Genomic DNA, 26117 nt, shown 5'->3' with positions numbered 1-26117 from the left:
CAAGTCACCTATGAACCAAAACTCACTTCAGGTGAGTTTTTTAACAGAAACACGACTATAAATATGGACCTAAAACTTCATCTTTTCATCCTTGTAATTTTTGGTTACCATTAAAAACATTTTCCAATCGGGAAAAAAATCTAAATGTGCTTGCAGATCGCAGAGCGAGAGTCGTGCGCAACAGCAACGAATTGCGGCGATGTATACGGATGCTGCGTTTTGTATGGAAACCACGGTACTGCAGACGGCTTTCGATTCCGGCCAAGGATTTGCCCTCTGCAGCTTGATGTAAAAGAACGAGCAAGGAACTTCACTTCGACAGGAAGTTGCAGGAAGCCTGATACCATCATCAATCCACGATCGAGTTTATTCGCGAATGTTTCCCTTGATAGTCGAGCTGCGCTTGTCAAGAAAAGCGCTTGCAAAACTACTCGACTGTGGATTGATGACGTATTAGCTTGCTCGCAATTCATGAATGCAACGAGATGCGGGATTGTTGAAACGCCGCAACTCGGTGCTTTTACGAATTTAATAAATAAAGCTTCACAATTAGTATCGATTCCTGATAGTAAAGTACATGTGAATATGTAAGTATCGAATGGTATCGATTCCTAAATGGTATCTACTTGAAAGTATCAATTCTCGAATTATTTCGTGGGTACAATCGGTATCGATGTTATCTCAATTCTGCGCACTTCTGCTAGATATGTTCGTCATTTGTAACAAATTGTTACTGTTTTGAATGCTTGTTACTTTCAGATTTAATTTTTATAGACAACTTTTTCCAGAAAAGATAAAGTAAAGAAATATATCTATATATATATGTTTATAAATATAGATATTTAAAATAACTTTTAGAATAAAGTAATAATAATTTATAATAAAACTAAGCTATTCTCGCAACATTTTCTATCATACGAATTATAAAAAGATTAATGAGAAGTTGACTTTTTAGTTTTGATAAAAATTATTCCGAGGAGCGTGCATTCCCGATTCTTTCTTTCGTAGAATAAAACTCGCCAAATGACGAGTTTCGATACTTAACTTCCAATTTTCACTCTCCAAAAGATAGTGGTGTTTGACGCCAAATAGATCTCCTTCAGGGTTTTTGCCTGAAAAAGACATAGCAAGCAACGAGACTATCGAACACGCATGAAAAAGCAAGCTTTTTATTCGCAGGGAATCGGAACTTGTGACAACGTGTCATAGAGCAAGTCCCGGCATTTTAGCGTGTTCATAAAGGAAATGGAGAAAATTGGTGACTTGAACCGATCAGAGAAACTGAAGGCAATTGGAGATAAATCTGACATACAATTTTGCTTTTATTCCGTTCGGCCACACGAGGAACAAAGACGGATAATGAACACGCTCTAATTTTTCCCGATCGGCGAAGAGATATTTCGGATGACCGATGGTTTCACAAGTTCAATTTCTGCAAGTCATACATCAACATCATTGAAAAACTACATATGTTTAATTTTTCAAACCCTACAGAGTTTCTCTGTTAAATAGCGATTCTGTACTTTTTACGGAACAAAAAAAACCCGAAGGAACTATCTCGCGTCAAACGTCATTACTATTTAAACTATTTAAAAGGATAGAAATTAAATATTGTATGCAAACTTAATACAATGTCATTTCTCCCGGAATTATAATTAATCTTAATTTACCTAGTTTATTTTACAGTTTTATTGTAGTTCGTAAAATAGAGAGCATTGCGGAAATTTTAAAAGCGGAAATTAATAACAGAATTTTATCTTTTATTGAATTGGAGAAAATTTTGTCACAAATAAAATTTAATTTGAGATTTAATAACCATGATATTTGTTGTTATAAACTGAAAAGTTAGAAATTAATTCAAATTTCGAATTAAATTTTTTCTACAAAAATGCCTTCTCTTTCGCAACAAATAATTACTATTTCGATAATTACTTCGAAATTGTTTTAGCTGTACCTTTCGCGTTATGCAATTTATAATTGGAATGTGTGTAATAGTAATTATAAAAAAAAACTTGTTAGCGGTGCTATTTTCATTTCGTGTATATTGTACTGAGTTGTCTCAAACCGTCGTTTAGCATTTAGTGAAAATTTAAAAATAAGCGAATGCTGTGGGCATTCGGTATTTAACATACATGGTCCTAACAACATACAAAACAGAAAGTAGTATGTAAAGTTGGTGTTAATCACATGTTACGTAGCGTAGCGTGACATGTGCGTTAAAGCGCGCAAGTATCGCGCGTAGTAGTCATTATCGTAGATATAATAAAATAGAACAAATACACAGTTTTAGACAAATGTGATTGATCCTTATATGATTCTTATGAGAAAAACGTTTTCGGTCAATTTGCTTGAATTTGTAATACGTGATATGTTGTAGTTCTCGTGTCCCTGATGAAGGTCTCAAATTTCATCAACTTTCTATGATTAGTTTCTGTGAATTATAGGCATTTGAAAATCTTCATAAGAACCGTTCTATAATTCAGAAATTAATCATAAAAAGTTGATGAAATTTGAGACTTTTCATCAGGGACACAAGAACTACAACATATCACAAATTCAAGCAAATTGACCGAAAAGCGTTTTCTTTTTTTTCATAAGAATCATCATTCGGGGTCCTTTATGTACTTATTGAGTTTAAGTTAAGTGAATCTCTGAGTGAACCTTGTGTATTACGAGTGACCCGTATGTTACTTTCTCCCATTATCTTATCGTTAAAAATGAAGTGGAGCAAAAATTAGTATTATTTAGTTATATAGTACATATAAAGGTTAGAGATGTATAGACGGATAACTTTCGTATTACAATTCATCGCAACTCTTTAAACTTGTCACTGTGTAACATAAAATCTATTTAAGATACGGAAACGTTATATCAAAATTTTTCCATCGGTTTTGTAATGTTTTTCTATCGGCGAGACGTTGAAACGTTCAAAACTAAGGACTGATGTTCACCATGGGACAGAATGATACTGACATCAAAAAGTGTTATCTCTTTCCTTATATTTTATTTTATCTTAATCATACATCATATACACACATACACACAACCACACATATATACGCATATACAATACATACAAAATATGTTATATATTTTATATGTACATTTTGTGGTTAAATGTAAATATCGTAAAGAGTATTATTATGTGTGTAATTTAATTTTAGATAAATTATACGCATAAACTGAGTATATTGCTAATTTAATAAATGGGCAGTCTTGCCTTCCGATTAACGGAAACGGAGAGTTTATTATATCGGTCTATCGACGTATAACGAACTGAGCTACATCGCTATTACCTCATACTGTATGTTGTGTATATTATAAATGTTAGAGAATCAAGAAATATAAAATGTATCCGTGTAAAGTACTCCCTGAGCACTGATTATTGTTTTACCGGCTCTCTCCTTTATTTATCTTATCGCAGCTACTTTGAAATATTAATGATGAAAGAATTCGGCATGTTTACCCTCTCCGGTGATATTTAATGAAGCAATTTTTTCCAAGACAAATATAACATTCGTCCAGATACCGAAAATTATATCTTGCCTAATATAAAATCGGTAATATCAAATGTCATGAAATTAAAATTGTCACGTTAATCCGCGCCCGATATAATAATTTGAGGTTGCAAAAATCTTATTGTAAATAATTACTCGCAAAGATGAATTGGAGAAATGTAATTAATTGCCTTTGAGGCGTGGCCCGTTTGACCGAGAATATTTCTCGGTCCATCGCGCTTGACCTCTTGGCTGGTACATTTCGAAGTTCACCGACAATGTGATGAAATTGCATAAAATAATGCTTTGCCGCCGTGATCGGGCAATGACAAATTGCTCGATATTAGCAATACAATTTTCTCATTTCTGCAGTTTTACCATTTTATTTTATTAGCAATACAATTTTCTCATTTCTGCAGTTTTACCGCGAAATAAAAAGAAAAAGGAAATCTTATCGCAAGATATTGTAGATGAAATGAACAAAAAATAAAAGTAAACCTAATTAGATTAACATTTAACATTGTTAAGTTAATGTTTAATGCAGTTTACACTTTGCATTATTGCAGTAATGTAACGAGCTTAAATACTGATAAAAAAATCACTATCGTTATGATTATTGTTACAAATGAACAAATCACATCGACAGCCGTTTCCTTTTCTATATAAAATCCTAGATATGTAGTAGTTAAAATATTACATAAGTGCAATCTAAGATTTTCTTTAACCATTCAAAAATATCTCTTGCTACAGATAATACATACGGTAAAATGTGTAAGAGAGAAATTATTTATAGAAAGACGAGAAAATTATTATGTAAGAATCGGCATATTGTTATAAGCTACTTAATTCATTTTTACGTCAACCATATTATGACCGCTAAAATAATGAAATCCATAGTGATAATATTATCTATTTAAATAAAATCAAATAAAAAGGTGACTTGGAAAAAAGCTCTTGCTGATCATAATATTTCTTACCTTTTTGAAGTAAATAATTTCTTTCTTATATACGTGTTCCTATGCCATCAAAAGCGACGGTAATATTTCTCAGCTGTGACTAACTTACGTCGAACCTTCTGCATAAGTTTAGTGGCTTTATTTACACCGGTTCCCATTTTTGGTGTAAAATTTCGATATTTATCGTGCATGATGATGACGGCGACTTTCGACGATCCGAGCAGATTAGAATCCTGAGACCTTCAGGCCGTTGGGAATACTGTAGATCTTCTCGTTCAGCGGAAGCTCGCCAATTTTGTACCTCTCCAAGGTTGTCCTGGCGACGGCGGAGTGTCCGGTGCCAATAAACGCCAAAGTCGCGTCTCGTCCGGCGTATTCCAGGAGGACGTCCTGGCCGCCCGGGTGACTCTTCAGAAACTCCGTGCAGTCGTACACGTAATCATAGATCACGAGCCAGCAGTCACCGGGCGTGTCGTGCCAGGCAACCTCAGCTAAATTGATCGTCCGGAGCTCGTCGTGCGACTTTTCCTTCAGCCTGCATCTTCGCTCTCTGATGATATCGTTTCTCTCCGTGACATCATCACGCTCGACCTGCAAGTAGTCCTCCCTCGGCGGATTCACATTTTCTAGTTCGTGAGAGCGGACGGTTAGACTCACGAGATCCATGCTACTATGGGGTTTAGAAGCGCTCGTTCTGCAACACAAATAATACAAATATATTTTGCTATTTAAATAACTTTAAATAGAATTTAATTGTGATATATTGTAAATATCGTTTACAGTATATTAAAATAATCACGCATGTTTCTTTTTAACTTTATGTGCGCAAATAGCTTTTGCTAAACAGTACTAATATATTATAAAATAAATAGCTATATTAATATATTACACGTCATACTATCTCGTAAACAAAAAAATCTCAATTTTCCAATAAAAATTTTTAAAATTGAATTAAAACTAAATAAATGGAGGAAATTTAATAAAAATAAATTAAAAATAAATATTCTGCTTAAACATTTAGAAGAAACAATATTGCGTAAACCAAACAACAGTAAGACAACGTTTAAGTAAGATATTTATTTTGCTTTTATTTTGCCTTTTTCTTCGTATTCTATAACTAATACGTTTTCTATTCACATTTACACATCCAAAAATACAATAAACGATTATTGATTGCGTTTCAATTGACAGAGACGTACGGCGACGGCGCTATGATAAAGCAATATTTGCAGTAGCGGAAAATTGTGAACAACTGCACCATTGAAAGTGCATCATTTTGCAAAAATGACTAGTGACAGTTGGAAAATACGATCGCGGGAGCACCGGAAGTATCGATTGTATCGATTGCGGAAGTAAACGAGTAGTCCACATATACCGATTAACTCGCGCGTCAGTTTACAGCAACCGTTTAAACAATCCCAGGCACTGTATATTCCGAAAACAGATTCGTCACACGTTAAATCTACCTACAACAGCGAGCGTTTCTGTTGATGTTGCCTGTCAAGGGACATCGTATGAAACACACTGAGCGTTGTAGACAGAAATCAATTCTCTCAAGAAAGGAGAGTAATTCTATTACCGGTTGAAACCTGATGCGTGCAAACTCGAAGTATCTTCTTGGTCACGCATTGCCATGGTAGTCGAATGCGTTGCTTGGAAACAGAACCTGACTGTAATCCACATATGAATTTTCCGCGCTTAAATATATTGTAGAAAGTTGCTTTCTTTCCTAGTTGGGGAACTCTAATGATAAGAGTGAAGATAAGAAGTGTAGGAAGTAATGAGATTAGAAGCTCCAAATTAAGAACGCGTCACGTATCACAGTATCGCGTATCGTGAATCTTACCGTCTCGCAAAATCGTTATTCCAATCCTTTCGGCGAAGTGTAATAATCTCCCATAAGAATTCCAAACAGTCTGATAGTTTGTTCGCACTGTTCGCAGCTCAGAGAAAGAGAGGAAGAGAAACTTCAGCACCACAGCACTCTGCGTAAAATTCTGCGTCGCGCGAGAGCACGCAGATTGACGATTTTATTTTTATTCCACGACGACGATAAGCAACGATCGGATTTCAGACACACTTTCAGACGCACTTTCGTCAAATAATTGCGAAAAGAAGTGATTAAGAGGCCGCATTTCTTTTTCCTGAGGTACGTACCTACTGTTGAGATATTTGCAATGACGAGATTGTAACCAGCGTCTTTCGAAGTTCACACGTAAATGATATCAAAACGCTGAATCACAATCATTATAATGTTATGTATTGCTATTTATCAGCGTCATGTGTTTATATTGACCTTGATTCCGTCAACGCTTGATACTAGAAACATCACGTAAATCTTGGATTAAAAATTCAACATGTAGTATTTAATATCTTTGTAATTATATATCTTTTTATATTTTATTTTGATAATGTATTTTATCATGCTAGAATTTTCTGGTCGAATATAATATTCAACGAAAACGTTATCTGTATAATATATCTGTAAACGAAATATTCATCATAAAAAAAATAAAATATTTAACTTCATCGAAAACATCCATTTAATAATCCATATATAATATCTTTAATATTTATATATTTTATATTATTACGCTTATTACATAATGGTGTGTTTTATTCATTTAATTCCTATCGATCTTTCAAATTCTATATTACTATTACTATTACTATTACTATTACTATTACTATTACTATTACTATTACTATTACTATTACTATTACTATTACTATTACTATATTCTATATTACTTTGAGAAATATTAGATACAATTTTATTATTTATGTAAAATAAAGGATATATAATAACATCGTAGGGAAACCCTCATAGATCAAATATAATTATGTATAATACATTCGATCGGTTCAGGCTTACTTTGTGAGATCCAATAATCTCATCAGTTGCTCTCAACTCATCGTTTCGCGTAAAGATACACGGTCAGTGTGCATGAACTTAACGCAAGACACGACCGTCGCGCCCATCGTGTCTCTTGATAACTAACAACATATTTCTACCCGCATTGATCTGATGAAACTTGTATTTATCATTAGTCTAACTATGTAACGGAAACTGACGATAACAGATTTCACAACAATGTAAACATTAAATTAAGAAAGGAATACAGAGATAATATTAAATTGTCATCATTCTTCTTTTCTTTGAAAAAATATCACAATTTCCAAAGTTAATTAAATTGTATCGATAGTTTTTTAATAAGATTTTTAGTCTTTAACCATGAATAATTATGAAATAAACGTGGGATTTGCGAGCAATCGTAAAAAGTATGATAGCAGGTATTATTTTTTAGCAACGTTCTTATTTTAAATTTCTGTATCTCGTATAAGATAGTAGTTTGCACAAATACATTATTATAGCGATTGACTTTTATAAATAAAAGGAGATAGATTGTGTTTTAACCAGCTGCCGATATAACGGAAAATTCAATGAGAGGTATTGCCATCAAGTTCAAATGCGAGTTATCAGGAAACTCCATTCAGGTTACGCCATTCTTAGAAATTTAACGAAATGATTTGTTTTATTCAAGCCCGATAAAAGAAATTTTATTATATCATTTTATGATACATCCTAATATAATTTGAAACAAAATTAATTTGTGGATCTAACGTTTACATTTTCTAAATAAAAAAATAAGATTGTTATATATCACGGACAGCAACAAGTCCAAAGCAAAAGTCATTATATCGAGTTCAATGATAAAAGTTCAATAATATTCAATATAATTTCTATTGAATTACTATTGAAAGAAGTTCAATAAACAAAACGTAAGAAATATACGACCGTAAACATGTTCAATAAATATAACGTATAATTTATATATTTTTTATATATTATAAACGGTTAAAGAGCAAGAGCTTCAATGCAATAACAAGAGAGTAAATTATCGATCAACTATAAGGGGAAACTCGTCGAGTACGCTCGTCCGACCGCCGCATCGGGGCGTAGTAATGCGGTGCAGACACCAGTTTCACCGTCGACACGACGACGCCAGGCGTCGCGACGGCGCGACCAACAGCAGCGGCGTCGGCAGCGGCGGCGCACTGCGAGACTGATAGTCGTAATCATGCCACCCTGACCTCACGCACATTACCGTAAGCACGGTGCGTGCGTCGAGGTCGCAGGGGAAGATCTTTCGCGTATCCGCGTCGAGTAGGAGGAGGTGGACAGCGACGACAACGACGACGACGACGACAACGACGATAACGACGACGACGACAACGACGGCGACGGCGACGACGACGACGACGACGTTGAAAACGGGATCCCCGACGAGTACGCGCACGAGCACGAAGCGGGGGAAGGTCGACGTCGCAACGGGAGGACCGGCCGGTCGCAGACGACTCGTCGTCCGTTCTGGTACCACCGTCCAGCTCGTCTCTCCCAGTGAACGACGTCGACGGCCAAATGGTCGCGCGAGAGCGGGACGGAGACGCGCACGCGGAGGATCGCCGTGGGATCGACCCGTGTTCGCGCACGTGTCGATAAAAATTTCATCCCCGAGAAAAGGGGGAAAGCGCGTGTACACGCGGTGGTGGCACAAGTCCTCTCGCGATTCGAAACGAGGTGTCGGTGAAAGAGAAACGCCGTCAATCGCCGAATCGCGCGAGAACGTGCGCGAATATCGGTGCGATCGACCGTGGGCGCGTTCGATGATCGAGAAGGCGCATCGGCGCATCGCGGGTATCATCTTATCGCTTCCGTTCGAGATCCGCGATGCGAGTCGCGGCGACGGAAAGATAACGTACACGCCGCGCGCCTTCGTTACATGTGCGTGTGGAAGCCGTTGTCCTCGTGACACATATTAGGAAATAGGGGCGCCCCATACCCTTGCGTGCGCCGTTACCGCTACCAGTGAAGGCACTCGTCCGACGCCGAGGAACCGGCGCACGCGACGCCCGAAAGCGCGTATCTCCTCCCTCGGACACGCCGCTGCGTCGTCCGGGTGCACCCTCGACAACCGCTACCGATAGGCGCGTGCACCGGGAGATACGGTGATCCTGGGGGTGCACGTGCGTCCGGCGAAGGTCCTGAGAAAAGAGGGATGAGGGTGCGAGGCGACGCCGCCGGCGCTGTACGTCGCACGTGTTACTCGGACCGAGCCGGATCGATCGCCCGGAAGTGTGCTCGAGCCCGAGGCTGGTGCGGTCATATGCGTCTTACTCGCCGCGTGCAGATTTTCGCGAGAGCGATCTTCGCGAACTAGCGGTCGTTGCCGATCGCGGTAACGTCGCGTCGCGGTGCCCGCGCGAATCGACCCTGCCCCGCGATGCTGCGTTCTAGCCTCGCGTTTCACCTCGCCTTTCCGCCGGAGTGCTGGTGACGAAAGTGAATTTATTGCGTATATTATGGATGTACGTGGTTATTATCTATGAGGACGAGTTGATTATTAAATTGGTGAGCAAGTGTTCGATGAAGTTCGATCCGCGAAGGCATTTGTCGTTGGTGCTCCATTGGAAAATGTTCGATTTGGATCTTTTGTGAATTTGAATATGTATTCGTTGTCTGTGGAACGTCCTAAGATTTCGAAAGGTAGCTATCGATATATAGTAATTTTCAGAAAAAACTTGCTGCAATTTTTTTTCTTTTTTTTTCCTTCTATTAACTGGATGCTTTCTTTTTCTCTTCACGTTTCTCTTTTCTGGGAAATTCGAGCGAACTGCATACGAAATTGCGTCTAGGTGAGGAAGGGTAAACTTGCGAAAGGAAGAAAACGTGAAACTTTTAATTGAGGATCCGATTTCTCGCTCGCCGACGGGGAGTTAATCGAATCTGGAACACGCTCTCGTTTCAAGTGGGTCTGCTCTATTTCGATGGGATTCCTCGATGCGGAAGTCTCGACACGTCTTAATACATTCGCGATGCAAAAATCCGCCGGAGTAGCACGATCTCTTGAGCAATATAAGTGTATATTAGATGAAAACAGAGAAAGGGGTCATTTAACTATTGTTTATTAAATCAAGAAAGATCCTTTTTTACATCGCACATCGTTCTGTCGCCGGTCATCATCAAATAATATTAGCGTTGTCATGGTAGGAAATAATTGTCCTCGGTTTAGAGACAGAGTAACCGTTTTGGCTGCCGGCACATTAAATATTTCATCGTAACGACGGTGGATCGTGCTTCTATTCTCTTTATTGTATTCGTCTGTCGACGATTCGACCTCGCCGTGCCGCCATGTGCCGCGCCACGCAATAAACAGACAGTTGTGCCCACCGAGACTGTCTTCGCTGGCACAGTTTTCGTCGCCTTTTCAGGTAACAGATCCGCGCGAAGTGCAACGATAGCCGGATCGCAACGGCGTGGCTCTTCTCGGGGTTGCTCGTCGTAACCCTTTCTTTCAGAAAGACAAAAACAAGAGAGAGAGAGAGAGAGAGAGAGAGGGGCGGATTTTTTTTCTTTCCACGCCGCGCAACCAACGAGCGCAGCTCGGCCGTCACTTTTCGTTACCGTCATTATTAATAGCGGACACATCGATTAATTGATTTATGTTATAAAAAAGAATGGCACGCGTCAATAAATAATGGCGCGTCCCCCGCCTCGTCGTCCCGGCCGTTCGTTTGCCGTCAATAGAGCGTAGCGAACCTCGCTGTAACGTCAGACTTGTACGGATCATCGACTCTGACTCGCCTCGGCTTTCAACGTGTGTACCCTCCTCTCCGGGCCCCCTCCGAGGCCCACACTCGGCGCCTACCTAGTTCTTATCTCACGTTCTCGCGGGGGTGTAACTGACCGATATCGCGCCGCTACGCGCGCTCCATTAAAAATGTAGCCCTACAGAGACCGCAGTCTATAGACACACATTCGCGTGCGGCCGCGTGCGTCGTTGTACCCCTCTTTTTTTTTCCATTTTCCCGGCCGATCGAACACACCACCAACTCTGTTTTGCCTCTTTCCCCTAAATCGCACTGCGGGGACCGGTTTTCCCGCGACGCCGGAATCGCCGTTAGCTCGTTAACTCTATCAAGCCCGATCGACACACCCGTTCGCGCGATTTCACACGATTACGTCCCACGGAGAAGAGGATTCTCCCGAAATGTCGATACTCCGACAAATCGTGTCCTCTCTTGCTCGCTTAAAGGAAACACATCTTCTTCCGAATGGAACACATGGTCTCTCGTGAGTGGCCTTGAAATCGTCATTCTTCTCTCGCGACGTCGAGTATCGGCGGTAGCCCCCGGAGGCCAGAGGCCGGCCGGCGATAGTCGCGGAGCATCTCGGGCCACTCTCACCGGCGACCCGCGTTCCGCGAATCCTCGCAATGGTTTTCCGTGGCGGTGCGAGAACTCCAACTATTTATAAATGGTCCGAACCCGGTCGCATTGGCGAACGGCTCGAGTCGACGCCGACGGAGCTGCCGCCTCGTGCAGTCGCAGCCGCAGCCGCAGCCGCCTCGTGTGGTGTGGGGAACAATTCGCTACCCCATGATAAAAATAGAAGCTCCTAGTCAGCTAGCCGAACTCGAGGCTAGAGCTTGAAGCGCGCGCGACATCGCTCTAGCCACGCTAGAACGGATGGACGGACGGACGGACGGACGGACAGACGGACAGACAGACGTACGTACGGACCGGCGCACCGGCGCAACCGGGCCTGTGCGGATGCTGACGATGATGCTAATGTCGGTGCCGTTGCTGCCGATGTTGCGCACCGAGCTTGAACCACATCGTCCGCCGCCGTCAACGTGAAGAAAGCGCGTCCGCGCGCGCGCGCGCGCGCCCGTGCTAGTTCCACGTGTGTGCGTGTGCATATACATGCGTACTGAGAGTTCGACTCCGTTTTCCTCTTCATCTTACTTCTTCCTCGCAACCCGTCTCGAGATAGACTCAGTGTCCGCCGTAGTTTCATCGTGGGCCTAGTCCCGTGGATCTTAGTCATCGAGCGTTCCACCGTAGGTATAGATCTCCTCGCGGATGACTCATCAAAGAGATCACGATCGAGTCTTCCTTTCCCGAAGAAAGCAGATCGGAAGAGAAGAGCTTTCGTGTGGAGAAGTCGCCGAAAAACGGACAGATCGAGCTGGAGAGAAGAGGTGTCCGGGACGAAGATAGGGAAAGAGAGCGAGAGAGAAGGAGAGAGCGAGTAAGAAAGAGGGAAAAAGAAGGAGAGAGAGAGAGAGAGAGAGAGAGAGAGAGAGAGAGCGAGAGAGAGAAAGAGAGGCACATTCCGAGCGGATCACGGATGCTTATAGAAGCGTTGCGTAACGGCGTCAGGCGGACAGCGAAACCGCGACTCTGTCGGGCTCGTTGTCTCTAGTTTCGACAATTTCGAAGGGAAACCCGGTACGTCGGCGCGCGATTTCCAGCGGGTCCTCGCGAATCCTAGAGCGGTATCCCATGGTGATTGCCGTAGCGCCCGAGGAGTTGCCGAGTGCCGTGTGCACGGTGCTGGACGCGAATCCTCGAAGAGCCTCGACAAATTCCGATTCCGTTGATCCACGATCGCAGGAGGCACGTGCGTGTACATGTGCGTGTACGTATGCGAGTGAGTGAGAGGTAGACCGACCGGGGTAACGGTATCTCGGCGAGGTGGCTCGAGGTGTTTCGTTTCGTGGTGGCGACGGTGGTTTGAGGCAGGGGTCGAGGATGAGGACGAGAGAGGAAGGATAGGAAAGTGCACGAGAGGGAGATCTCGCAACCGGCGTATCGATTCGCGAAATTGAGGCTTGTCAAGGCCGCGGGTCCCTCGGGCGGCTTTCTCGATCACCCGGCACCGGAAAAGAGAGAGAGAGAGAGAGAGCTCCGCGTAACGTTCCGCGCTCGAGATCGAGAGACGTAGATCCGCGTTCGTCACGTTTGCGCGCTCTCGCACGTTCGGTTCTTCGAAGTTGTACTAAAATTAAATCCGGGGCTCCGGCGCGAGACTCGCTGATTCTTTTCTCACGTCCGGCTTCTCTCGCGCGGACTGCGTCGCGATGACAGGCGCGCCTTGAGGGTTCGAGTGTCTCGGATCCGAGCGCGGTCCGGGTCCGGGGTCCGGCGCGGCGCGCGCGGGGTTCAACTTAATCTTTCGCTAGGACAACAGCTCCGCCGCCGTGTACCGCTCGTGTCCCGCCACGTCTCGCAACGACGTCGACAATAGACGCGCGATCGTTACGGCGGATCAACGCTCGATTCTTCGGTGCTATTGTAGAGATCCGGTGGAGGCGGACGTGAGAAGACGACGGCGAAGGTGGCGAAGAAGACTACGACGACGTCGGAAGAGAAGGTGGCGGAGAATGGAGCGACGTACAGGACAAGGCGCGTGCAGACGTTGCTGACGAGCGAGCACGAGCACGATCACGACGACGATAACGATCACGACCAAGACGAAGACGAAGACGAGGGAAACGAAGGTGTCGAAGAGTAGTAGTAGGAGGCGAAGGCGGAAGAGAGGTACGAGGAAAGCGTGGAAAACGAACGACAGTGCCTGCGGTAACTGCGAGAGATGCAGCAACAACCGCACTCCGGCCAGCAATCGTCCGGGGCGCCGAACGGGGTGGCGGGGGGCGCACAATTGCCACAAACAGGTGGCATAAGTCCGGCGCAACCTGGCGCGACCGGTACCGCCGCCAATCGCGCGCAAGTTAACGGGGGCAGATTCGACTTTGACGACGGTGGGACCTACTGCGGCGGCTGGGAGGATGGAAAGGCCCACGGCCACGGCGTATGCACCGGGCCCAAGGGTCAGGGTGCCTACTCCGGCAGCTGGCATTTCGGCTTCGAGGTGTCTGGTGTTTATACCTGGCCTAGGTAAGTGACTATGAGCGTTGGTAGTCGTTGATATCGACTACTCGTTAATTTGTGCGCGGTGCACTCCGTTAGACTGCAGCAGCGGTAACGGTGCCTTGTTAGCGCTTCGCATATTGCACAATACGCAATTGTCAAGTATGCAGTTTACACGGGACACGAAATTACGGAGGATTACGATAAATTACTAATTTTCGTGATATACGTAATCCACGATGCTCGTCTAGCTGCGCGCGTTTCGCGGAACGAATTAATCTTGTATTCTCTTCGCGTTGGCGCACTCCCGGGATTTGCACAACGACCGCCGCTCCTCCGGGTTCGTGAAGGATTAATGCTGTGCTCGTTTGCGCCGTGACGAGTGTACGGTTTTCAGGCTGATTATCCGGTATTACGTTACCGCCACCGCGCCTGTTTCGCGTTAACAACGTCGCTCGCGTAGCGAGGCAAACGAGTACCGAACATTACACGCCGCGAAAGTAACGTAAGCCCAACTCGATGCTATTTCGAGAGGCTCGGGTTCGGTAGTTGTAGAAAATTCCCCGGTCAGGTCCCCGGTGAATCCCTATCGGACGTTTCATTGACGATTTTCACGAATTTCCGAGTCAAATTCACGAGACTTTTGGCGTCGCGTGTGGCCGTGTGGCCGTGTGGCCGTGTGGCCGTGCGACGCGTGATGTGCGAACGACGGACCTTGACACGTATCTCGGTACATACCTGGGAGGGAATCTCCCGATCCCTACAAAACTGGGTCACCGTGCGCAAGGACAACCGTAGCAGGTCACCGGGATTCGCGTCGTCAGGACCTAGTTCAGGGTCACCGCGAGATAATCGCCGTCGAAATTTTCGGGGATGATCGCGAACGTTGATGATCGACATCCGCATCCGCGCGTGCATGCTAAAGACGAAAGTCTTTTCTCAATTTTTGCAGAAATCAATCAATTTTAATTATTAACAAATCTCCCCAATAGAGTTACAATCTTAGTTTCGATAAAAGAACTACAAGACATAAATAAATGTTCAGATTCTTCGAATTACAGGTTAAAATGCAACATCGAAAATGTTAAAAGTTTCTCGCGAACGACGACGTCATCGCATCGGCGAGAAATATTTTAGGTCGTTTTCTTTCATAAAATTGAGCAAAAAATAGCAGAATGTGCCACTATTTTTTATCTGTCGATCGATCCTGCTTTCAGACTTCTATTTACTCAAAATTGAAAAAATAAGATCAACTATTTATAAAGAGATTTCGGGTGATTCGTGAACACTCTATAAAATGAGGGTTGTAAAGTAATTGCAGAGCTACTCTGTTTGTTTCTCGACGATTAGTTTTACGAGGGGACACATAACGATGTGCAAAAATTAGAAAAAAAAAATGGAATCCACGTGCACGCGACACGAAAACCCGGAAAAACTCTAACGGTTGTAATTAGGGTTTCTAGATTACGTACACAAATATTGTCGAGTAAGAATGGAGATATAACAATAGTAAAATATCATGCATACTGATTTCATTTATGATATTTGCAGAGGGCTAAATTGCTCGATATCAAAAATAGAATTTTTTAATATATGTAATTTAAAATTATTTAATATGTTATTATATATAATTATTATCGTCTTCCTATCGATATAAATTTTAATTCGTCGTTGTGTTATGTTGTATACATGTGATTTTTTTTCGAAATCATCTTCGGATACTCTGAGATTCACTTGAATGTAAATTGATTTCTTTTGTTACTGCGGTTTCCGGAATAACCAACATAAAGAGAGAGAGAAAATAAAGTGGAGACAAACGATGAGACCTCTCTTTTTCCCCGACCACATATCTAGGCCGAGAGAATTCGCCGTTTCGTTTCCGTAAACTGGAGCAAGGTCCACGACCATCATTAGCTAGCAACATTTTCTGACACGACTTCATTCTCGATCGTGATGGTACTTGAAAACGAAGCCGTGAATTTCGCGACTTCGAGCACGTGTTACCGTCCACTATCTTTTGAAAAATGTTCGCTCCACGTGTCTAGAATTTCACTTACCATCATTTACTTCCGTTTCGTGATATATGAAGAACGCGCATTACTGATAATATCTTACGCAAAGGACTGCTTTTACCAAAATTATATGTATTACAAAACCTTGAAATTTACATTAGATCATTTGATTGTTCATTATGTAGCGTCTCAAGATACAAAACGGTTCTTTTTCTCAAACGTTGTACAAATATAATTCAAACGTTATTTACGATTACATATAATATTGCATAGGAACTGTTGTATCGTTAAAATTTATAATGTAATTAATGCACAACGATCTACGTAATAAAATGATATAAACTTTTATCACGCGATAAATTATCGTTAAACTCAAGTTTACGCAATATACGACACTCATAGAACATTTCTGCAACAGTTTTCGCATCCGCGTGCAGCTTTTACATTTATGTAATAGTTATTCGCAAGGACTCGCTCGGGCAGGAGATTAAGCATTCTCTTTCAAAAGATTTACTAAAGATGTTCATAAAATTTTTTAAACATTTTGTAGAAACTATATGACGATTAAAGAAAGTAATTAAGTTATATTTGATGCTAAATTTGGAAAGATTTTCTGCGACGAAAAGTAATAACATAAATAAGTTTAGCGTAAAAGTTATGCTTTAATCGCACTTGAAAGAACGCTCGCTCGATTAGCTCGCGCCGTTACTTCCATAATTATAACTTTCATAAAAATATCTTAAAAGAAGGATCGTAGGCGGTGTTATCATTCTCTACGTTGGCACGAAGTGTTAAGTTCACATCGCCATTCAATCCTGTGTATCCAACAATGTGAAGGCAACATCGTCGCCGTCGTCGTCATCGATGGCGACGCAGCCGGTAATTATTGAACGCGATAATTAGACGAGTTTTCAGCTAATATGCGTGGGCAAGGATAACGTAAATAGCAACGTGATCCTCGAAGCGTAACTTTTAAGGGTATTTTTTTGCGAGCAAACAGCAATTGAGGGGTGTCAAAGACTTGACGAAATTATCTCTATAGTTTTAAGTCCCATCTGCCAGAAAGCTGTTTTAGAAAATTAAATTCTGTAAATTGCATTTCAGCGGGTCCGCCTACGAGGGACAATGGCAGAACGGCAAGAGACACGGTCTGGGTATGGAGACTCGTGGCCGTTGGCTTTATCGAGGAGAATGGACTCAGGGATTCAAAGGTCGTTACGGGGTTCGGCAGTCTACTACCTCTACGGCGAGATACGAGGGCACGTGGTCCAGCGGCCTGCAGGACGGTTACGGCTCCGAGACTTATGCCGACAGCGGTGAGCCCCAAGTCTGTTTAACACGTTCACGATCAACGTGATTTTTCTTTCATAAATCTCACAGAGGACGTCCCTGAATAAATAAACAAATAGCAAGCTGTCCTTCATCTTGAGGTTGAAAACATATTATTTTTATAAAAAGTAATTCTAGAAAATATTGCACACCTGGAAAGGTCGTTTCGGACTATAATTATTTGATTTTATTTATTTCTAACAAGATGAGTAGAATACCCTCCCAAAGTTGAAACAAAGTTGAAACAGCTTGTATATTTCCAGGAATGTACAAACTGATAAAACAACTTTCGAATGATACAGTTTATCTGGTATCGATCCGTAATAACAGTTAATATATATCACGTGCGTGAATACCAATATACTTTTATTTGGTTGTACGGTCGGACAAAGTTTGGCTTTATTGATTTCGCATTAAATGTGATTGCCGTTAATAAATGGGCAACTCCATTTACGAATGAAATATTTTGTTGGACGTTAAAAGCGCGTTGGAAATCCTCCTAGCGTGCTCGAGAGAGCCGGCCTATAAAGCGAGACATCATCAGTAAATAAATCACGTAGTTCTTTTAATAAAGCTTCGCGAGGTTGACTTGGAAATGCGGTAAATAAACAAAATAAGAAACGAATGTGGCAGAACGCATCGTCGATTTCGCATTATCTCAGTGAGATATTTAGTTACGCCAAGATTGATGGCCGACCTGACGCAATTGAGATGCGTCTACAAAAATTGATGCAGTATTTAGAGAGCGATCTTCTTCTTCGCTCCTCGAATTCCTCTGCTTACAAAGATGCCATTGCCGAACGAATTATCGCGGGGTTTTACTTGAAACGCTATCCACTTTTAAAATTATATAAAAGGAACACTTATATATTCAATCGCGTCTAAAGAATCGGTCCTACGGGTGGATCAATCAATGACAAGGTATTCGATTTTTATTGTCGTAAATCAGACGTAAATGAAGCTCGTGGGGAAACACAATCGCAACAGATAACGCCGCTCGATCAATATCGCCTGTGACGGGAAAGTCTTCTCGAGGAGTGCCAGGATTGATGATTCTGCCGCGCGACGATTGCGACGTTCCTGAAAATCGATGCGACCTTCGATAGATTCTTACTCGCACCAGTCCTTACAACTTGTTTATTCGCTTCTTTTTTTTCTTTCCGATAGGACATCCCCCTCTTGCACGATGCAGCTTCTCAACCTTCTCACCCGCTAACGCAAGCAGGATCGCAAAATTCAATACATCTTAAACGTCGTTAATCGATTCGGTCATAATTTCCCTGTTGTTGAATTCTAATTTGCCGAATTCATTTAACGTGAAATATCGTCAAAGGCAATTTTCTGTAGTCGGTCTAGTTACGAATAAACGACATGCCATTAAACGGAATCGCACTACGACCAGCGAGGAAGGACTATTGTCTAACGGATCGATTAGCGCTGGTGAAACATTATAAAGTATTCACGTGCCATCTACCGTAAGAGATCGCGGCGTTGCACATTCGCGTAACATAAAATATTACCGACGTATTAATTAAACGCGTTATGGCGTTCTCAGACCTGCCGTTTTTCTCGGGATAAACTTGTTCTCATTCGGAACGTTCGCGACGGATGCCGGATCTCAGCGTGTTTGTGAAAAGATCGCGAGTAAACCAAATGGAAAATTTCCTCCCGTAACTCCGCGCGGAAGAGTTTCGCCGTTATTCATCTCACGGGAACGAAATACTTCGAAACTGCACGTAAACTCGAAGACGATTCTCGCGATTCCTTCATACTGTTTGGAAGAGACGATTGGAACGTAGGCAAACTAAATGCAGAGACTTTGCGTGGTGCAATATCCTCCCTCTCTAATGAGTTTATCTCGTATAATATTCCTGAAGCATCCCGATCGCTGATCATCGAGATCTTCCGCGTGAGGCACCGGAATTTAGAAACTGGAAATGCTCTGACACAGCCACGTCACGTCGAACACGCGTGCGTACATTATGCTCGCACGAAAATAGCACGTCCGATCGCTCGACGCGAATCAGTCGACTCGATATTTATCAAACATCACAGGTTTCCCGATCGGACTTAATGCTTTACAGTTCGAATGTATCTTTAATGAGTCACTATAAGTCTCTTTCACCCCTTCCGCTAGATCGCGGTCGATTTAACCGTCCCTTTTTCTGTCACGTAATACGTTTCGAAATATATTTGTCTTCCCGGATAATATATATATCCCTTATTATCCATGACAATTTTCTGAAGATGGACCGACCTAGCACCTGAAAATGCGAGCAGCCTGATCGTTCAGGGTCTATATAAAACGCTAAGAAACATCGGGCAGAATGAATTACGATAAAACATATCCGCCAGTACCAGCCACGCTCACTCTTTCTCATCCTCTTTCGAATGTTTTCCATCTCTTCTCGCTCTTTGCAATGGAGATAAGTGAAGTGCTGGCGCGCTATTTCGACGCGAAATCAAACTGCCGGGACGGCAGTCTCCTATCGTGAATGGACCGGATGTCGGGGCGTTTATCGTGAAGAACGCGGTTTATGTACGCCATGCCGGTGTATGCATCATGCTTAGCCGACAAACGTTCCGAGAAAGAACAAGAATAATTGCCAACGGATTGAACAATTTTCAATACATCAGTCGGATCTTTTCGAAAGATAAGTGAACACCCTATATCGTCGAATGATTCATGTTTTTTACCCCATCCTGCGGAGTAAATTAAAGTGATTTGGTATTACATCAGATTAATCTTTCGTTAGGAAAGAATGCCGCCAAATTATCTCAATTCACCCTACGGGGGACGAATCATTTTTAAAATCCGAATTCTCTAATTTGATACGACTAATTTATTGTCAAGCACATTAATCCCATCAAATTTACTTCATCTGCTATTATATTACATCTATTTCTATTATATTACATCTAAATCACTCACTTCGAAGCTTTTTAAACACGCGAACATTTGGCTTGTGACGCAGAGTCGACGATATCATAACGGGTTAAAAAATCGGTTAATTATTTAAAGTGCTTCGTTAGTCAGTGTTCCTTTGACGAGTGTAAATTCTCACATCGAAGACAATATATAGACGTTTATTTGAATGTCTTCCGGAGAGATTTCCAAAGATATTATTTCGGTCACCCCGGCATCGCTACACGACGTCGCGGAACAAGATAACAAGAGAGAAGAAGCGGGGGACGAGTAAGGTGCAGCACGTGTATGCATGTTGCGTGGAAAAGGGCGAGTCCACGTAAACATGACGAGGGTTCCCACCTACCCTGACGCGCGCGGGCGCGCCCAACGTTTCCGCGAAGGCGCCGGTTGGTTCACCTCCTGGTTTGAACCTCTCTGCCGCGGGTCAAGGTCACCCACGTTCTTTCCGCTCTCCGCCCGCCGATTCTACCGGCCGCGGCGCCGTGTGCAGAGCACGGCTCTCTTCTACGTTGAAATAAAATCTACTCCTTCTCCCGTCCCGTTTGTGTGCGCTGCTCTCGCAGCCGTCACATCGTTGCCGTTGCAGCGCTCTGGTTTCTTTCGTGCCCTCACTCGAGATTCCATTATACTAGGGCGGACGTCTCCGCGTCCGTTTAGCTACGGCTTACACATTTATTTTTCTTCCCCCTTCGTCAACCCCCCGATCGAACATCTCCGATGTATTTTCCGTCATGAATTTCCTCTTGTCATTTCACATCACCAGTCAATATTTACAACCTGCCCGGAGTAATTCGTTCATTTTCATTCATGATTGCATTTACGTAACATACATAATAGCTAAATTAATCTAAGCATACGTTAATCGTTTCACGTTCATGTAATTTGTGGTTGACAGGAGTGGAGGCGAGAAAAACGAGCGTGACAGAGTTCTTTAAATATTTAAGTTGGGTGTAGAATTTTTGCTATTATTAACAGATTTTTGGATAATTTAGAATATCGTTTGACGAGTAATCCAAAAACGAGTTTAAACAGTTTTATATTTTCCAAAAAGCTCTTGCAATAAAAACAAGAAAAGTCGTTAAACACGTAGATGCGCATAGATTGTACGCTCTCCATTATATACTCCCACGTACTTTCGGCACGCATTCGCTTCTTTTAACGTACACAAAATGCGACACGTGAATCGGGACACGTGAACGCAAACGTATCGACGATCGTGCAAACATCAGCAGTCTATGTTTCGCTGTGTATCTTTGATACAACCGTATCGACAGTGCGTCGTTTGAAATCCCAGATTTATATTTCGACGTTTCAACGAATTTGAATTGCCCCGGTTTTATACTTTCCGAATCCGAAAAACTTTTGCAATATCGTGCGTGATTCGCACGGCTTCCCGATCCTCGATCCTGTCGAATAATTGACAAAATGCAAACCGACGCGACATTCGCGCTTATCATTTAATTGCATCGCTTTACAGCGTGCCGAGTAAATTGCATAATCATTACGTAACGATAATATCTTTCGTCTCGTAATTACATCTCGAATGAGTGATTGTCGTTACATGCCATAATTCCAGTCTGCTGTAATTAATTTAGAATTAACACAATTACGAAGCGGGTACCACTCCTCGCTGCACAAGCCGTGCTACCCGGTTATTTATTTGAATAAAAGAAGCTTCTCCTTAATCACTTGGATAACGATGGTGAGCGATAATGCGCGCTTCCGAAAGTTATTTCCCGCGAGAATGAGTTATTTCCTCCGCATGCGAAGGCGACCCGGCCTTTAACCGCGAATTAACATACTCCCTTAACGACGCTTTTGAAAAATGTGCGAGGTGTCTCGAGGAGCGTGCACGAGCGGCGAAACTGCCTCCGAGTTGATGAACGTCACCCAGTTGGTGTCGCCGCAAACCACGACGAAGAAGAGCAAATGTCGAGATTTATCGGCGCCCGAGACACGGGGATCAACGCGCGTGCAATTATTGTCCCTTAATTAAAGGCTACGGGGCTAAAGGGTATTTGTGGAAGCAGAAAATCGCGCTCGTTTCGGCACACAAGCACTAAACAAGGATGAGTCAAGGCATTTCACTTTATTTTCTTCACCGAGCCGCATCATCGATCTTTTTTCTCGGGAGCTGTTTCACGTAAGAGGATCACGCCCGCATAGGAATGAGTTTTTCAAGCCGGATGTCTCATAGGTACACATTTCGTAGTCCCACGTTTCGCGTTTCCATCGCGATACATTATCCGCACGATTTCTCTGAAACGCCCGCGCCGCGGCCGTATGGATATGAATGGCCGAAAGTAACGAGTGATTCATCGCGCGATGAGGATCGAGAACATATAGAATGATTTCGCCGTTACGTTTTCACGGTTTGAATATACAGAGGGGGCGACTCGTTGCGTTGCTAAGAAAATAATTTATAGACACGCTTTTTTCTTCTTTCACGCGTTGACGCGTAGCTCCTGACGGTTCACCTTAACGCTTCCTCCGCCCATGCCTTCCATATACGTGCGTACATACGCGCGTAAGCTCGTTTTAAGCTTCTTGATCGAGTTAAGGCACTTTCCGAACGCCATTCCATTTCACCCGTGGCACGTGGCCGAGGAATTTATTTATAAATACTGACGCCGACGCGTGCGCGTCGATGCGAGCGCGCGAGAACTTCGCTGTCGATCGGAAAACGAGGAAAGAGGGTAGACGTGCAACAACATATCGATACTCCCCGCCCGCGTCCCGTTCTCACCCTCTCATATCAATCTCCAGACCCTTGTGTTTAATAGACTTCTTGAACCGTCCACGCCTTCCTGACAAATCGCCCGTGACTTAGCCGCGATCTCACGATAGGATGCGCGCTGTCATCCTCGAGAGCTCGCGTCGCACATGCGCGCGCGCGCGCGCGTCGCGCGAAAGCTGCAGGAGTCGCACGTCGCACCGGGTGCGACGGATATCGCGAAATAATTTATGGGCCAATAATTATTTTGGAGGAATGGCGAACTCCCGCGGCGAGTCATTCGCGCGGCACAAGCCGGCTCGAGTTCGCGCGACGCGTCGGAATTTAATTAGAGCGTAACGGAGAGAAAGAGACATCGCCGCGCGAAAGGAAAAGAACGTCGGGAAAATAGATCGATATCATGGCCCGAGAACACAAGCGATATCACGCTGCGACTTAATAAAACGACAAATGTCCTGCATCTACATAGAACGTTTCTTCCTTCGAGTCGTAAAATGACGTAAAAACTTGGAGCATTTTGTACGAAGCGCTCACGTCCCGTCGGGACCTTGGCGATTATAGTTTACAATATACTATCGCTACGGTCGACGGTCGACGGAGAAAAAGATGGCACCCCCAGGACCCATGTAACTCAGTTACACCGCGCGATTCGTCCGACAGGTCATCACATAATTAAACGACGCGTCACACAAGTGACCAGGTCGTCGTATATGCAACGGGGACGACCGCGACGTCTCGTTCTGCGTCGTATAAAAAACAAGCGAAACAGAGAGAGAGAGAGAGTTGAACAATTTCGCGTGCGCGCGCGTGCCTGTAACAGAAGGCCGCGTAATCTACTTTTTTTTTGCCCCCGGCGAGCGTGCCGCAACCCGCAACCCTTTATGCAAATAGCGACTGTATATGGGATACGGAGCTGTTAATATTATACCGGCGTGGGTTACCTTGATGAGCCGCTTTTACCCACTTTATACAGCTCGGCTGTTATTCCTGATTTTTCCTGGACGTCACACTCCTTACGTCACACGAGAGCTCGCCGCTGCTGGTTGCGTGCGAAAAAAAGGCCGACGCAATTTTTAAACGGCGTTTTAATTAATGCCAAGGACAGCCGTGAATCTGAAGACAATAACAATGGCGCGAGAAATAATCGAGAGCTCTTAAAGATAGACCGAACGCGAAAGCTGCAAATATGTCTGATTTAATAGTTATCTACGTTTAATCGCAAAACCAATATTTTGTCAAGCGTACTTTACGATTCGTAATGCGAGGTTTAAAAGCGAAATTCAATTTTTTTTGCCAATTGTGATAATATCGTGGTATTATTTCGGTAAACTTTCCAAGTGGCCAGACGGCGCGACGAGGAAAAAGTATGCCACTTTGTTATCGCAACGACGCTCGGCAACCCAATGCACAGCTATGTAATCATATATGTAGCACGCATGGCGCTCGGATCGAAGCCACATAGGATGCAACGACGCACGAATATTGTGATCAATAAAAAAGTAGTGTGCTATATTTTTCGAAACAAACGGGTTTTAGCCGAAACGTATATTATCCAGCGCCAATTACGCCGTAAACGTAAACGGCCAGGCTCAGACGGAAGCGCATAGTTTTGCTCCATATTTCATACGCGCCTCATTCAGATCGCTCGCAAAAGAAAAAAAAGAGATAGTAATTTTTTTGTAAAAATATATTAATCTCATACCTATATTTATTTTAATATAATAAAAATTATATTAAATTAAAATTTCATAATCATAGAGTTTGAGTCATCAAGTTCCGAAGAGCCGAGTGATGTGGAACAGTCTCTGCAAAGTCCACTTGTACGATGTACGAGGCAACGCAAAAGTAGAATTATAGATGAATTATAGATGAAGATATTGTCCGATGGTTTTTCTTTTTTATTTTTCTTTTCTCTTTTAAAGACACGTATCGCTTAGATTTCCCGCCACCCTCCCCAGACAGAGGGACGTAACATGAAAGTTGGGACGACCGACAGACCCGTTAGGGTGGTTTGCGACGATCTGGTGGAGGCTGCGGACCGAAATACGCTCGCACGGCCAATTCTCACCAACACCGAGATGCGTCTCGATGCACGTGCAACCCACCACCATCTCGGAAGATGGCCGTGCTATTTCAGGCAGGCTAGCCAGTGCCATGTAGCGAATCAGGACCGTACGGCGTCTTTGGGTTCACCCTCCAGAGATTGTTCTCACGGCTGTTCTACCTCGGCCTTAATCCACCAACAAAAGGTCCGGTCATCTGTAGCCGTATGACTCTCCGTGTTTTAAAAGGAAAGCGGACGCATATTGGATAATGGCCAGCAGACGTTGGCGATAAATTTTGAAACGCCAAGTTCGCATATTATTTTTCACGTTGGATATCGACGGGTAGAAACCACGCTCCGGTTAAAGGCTCCCGTTTCGTGCCTTCTACATGACAGATATATGCCAGGATGACCCCCCCTATTCCATGTTAAACTCGTCCTATGTTAAACTCGACTTGCGCTACCAGTAGTCTACCGGGAAATGAAATTTGTGGGGACTATCGATCGTCCCACACACGTTGCAGCAAGTGTAATAAATACAAAAAAACAACGCCTGACTAAACGCAATTTACAAAATCGTTTATGCATCGTGGAATGTATGCTAAATAAATGTCATTGGGTACTCAAATATCAACTCGAAACGATATTTCCTGATTCATAATTGATTCGCATGAGATCGATCCGATCGAGGGGAAACTTCCGCGACGATCCGCATCGCTGGATAATTTGTACAAAGTTAAACTATTCGCTTATTGAACGATTTTTAACGAGAACACCGTCGACAGTCGTGGCGCAGATTAACACGATGAGAATTAGAAGCTCAACAATAATTAATTTGGGTCGTTGCTGACGGATACGCGAATCGATATATTATGGCGCGATCCACTTTTCCGCAATGT

General features: G+C 43.2%; 3 protein-coding genes across 3 annotated transcripts in view; 2 read left to right on the top strand and 1 right to left on the bottom strand.

The window, feature by feature from the left end:
- LOC139768713 (uncharacterized) overlaps positions 1-3367 on the top strand; it is a 42535-nt gene extending 39168 nt beyond the window's left edge. Inside the window, exon 5 of the mRNA XM_071699195.1 lies at positions 157-3367. Within this exon, the coding sequence (XP_071555296.1) occupies positions 157-292 (136 nt within the window). The 3' untranslated portion in view covers positions 293-3367. The remainder of the gene's footprint in view (positions 1-156) is intronic.
- On the bottom strand, positions 2980-6285 carry LOC139768717 (uncharacterized). The gene is made up of 2 exons (XM_071699205.1): positions 6033-6285; positions 2980-5147 (listed from the first exon to the last, which is right to left on the bottom strand). Exons 1-2 carry the CDS (start codon positions 6134-6136, stop codon positions 4679-4681), a joined length of 573 nt encoding a protein of 190 aa, XP_071555306.1. The 5' UTR covers positions 6137-6285; the 3' UTR covers positions 2980-4678.
- Positions 6286-8517: 2232 nt separating this feature from the next.
- The window catches only part of LOC139768700 (junctophilin-1), a 29027-nt gene continuing 11427 nt past the window's right edge, over positions 8518-26117 (top strand). The window contains exons 1-3 of the mRNA XM_071699165.1: positions 8518-8828; positions 13599-14197; positions 17287-17498. Coding sequence (XP_071555266.1) covers positions 13893-14197; positions 17287-17498 — 517 coding nt within the window. The 5' untranslated portion in view covers positions 8518-8828; positions 13599-13892. The remainder of the gene's footprint in view (positions 8829-13598; positions 14198-17286; positions 17499-26117) is intronic.

Source organism: Temnothorax nylanderi, unplaced genomic scaffold, assembly GCF_030848795.1.
Source record: "Temnothorax nylanderi isolate EJ_2023f unplaced genomic scaffold, tnyl_v1.0 TNYL_tig0017_pilon, whole genome shotgun sequence".
Taxonomy (NCBI): Eukaryota; Metazoa; Arthropoda; class Insecta; order Hymenoptera; family Formicidae; genus Temnothorax; species Temnothorax nylanderi.
This window is presented reverse-complemented; position numbering and strand designations above follow the sequence as displayed.

Coding starts and splice junctions, on each gene's coding strand:
- LOC139768717 (XM_071699205.1), bottom strand. CDS start 6,136: ATGTGGATTACAGTCAGGTTCTGTTTCCAAGCAACGCATTCGACTACC. Junction 5,148..6,032: donor CACGCATCAGGTTTCAACCG/GTAATAGAATTA, acceptor TTTGTGTTGCAG/AACGAGCGCTTCTAAACCCC.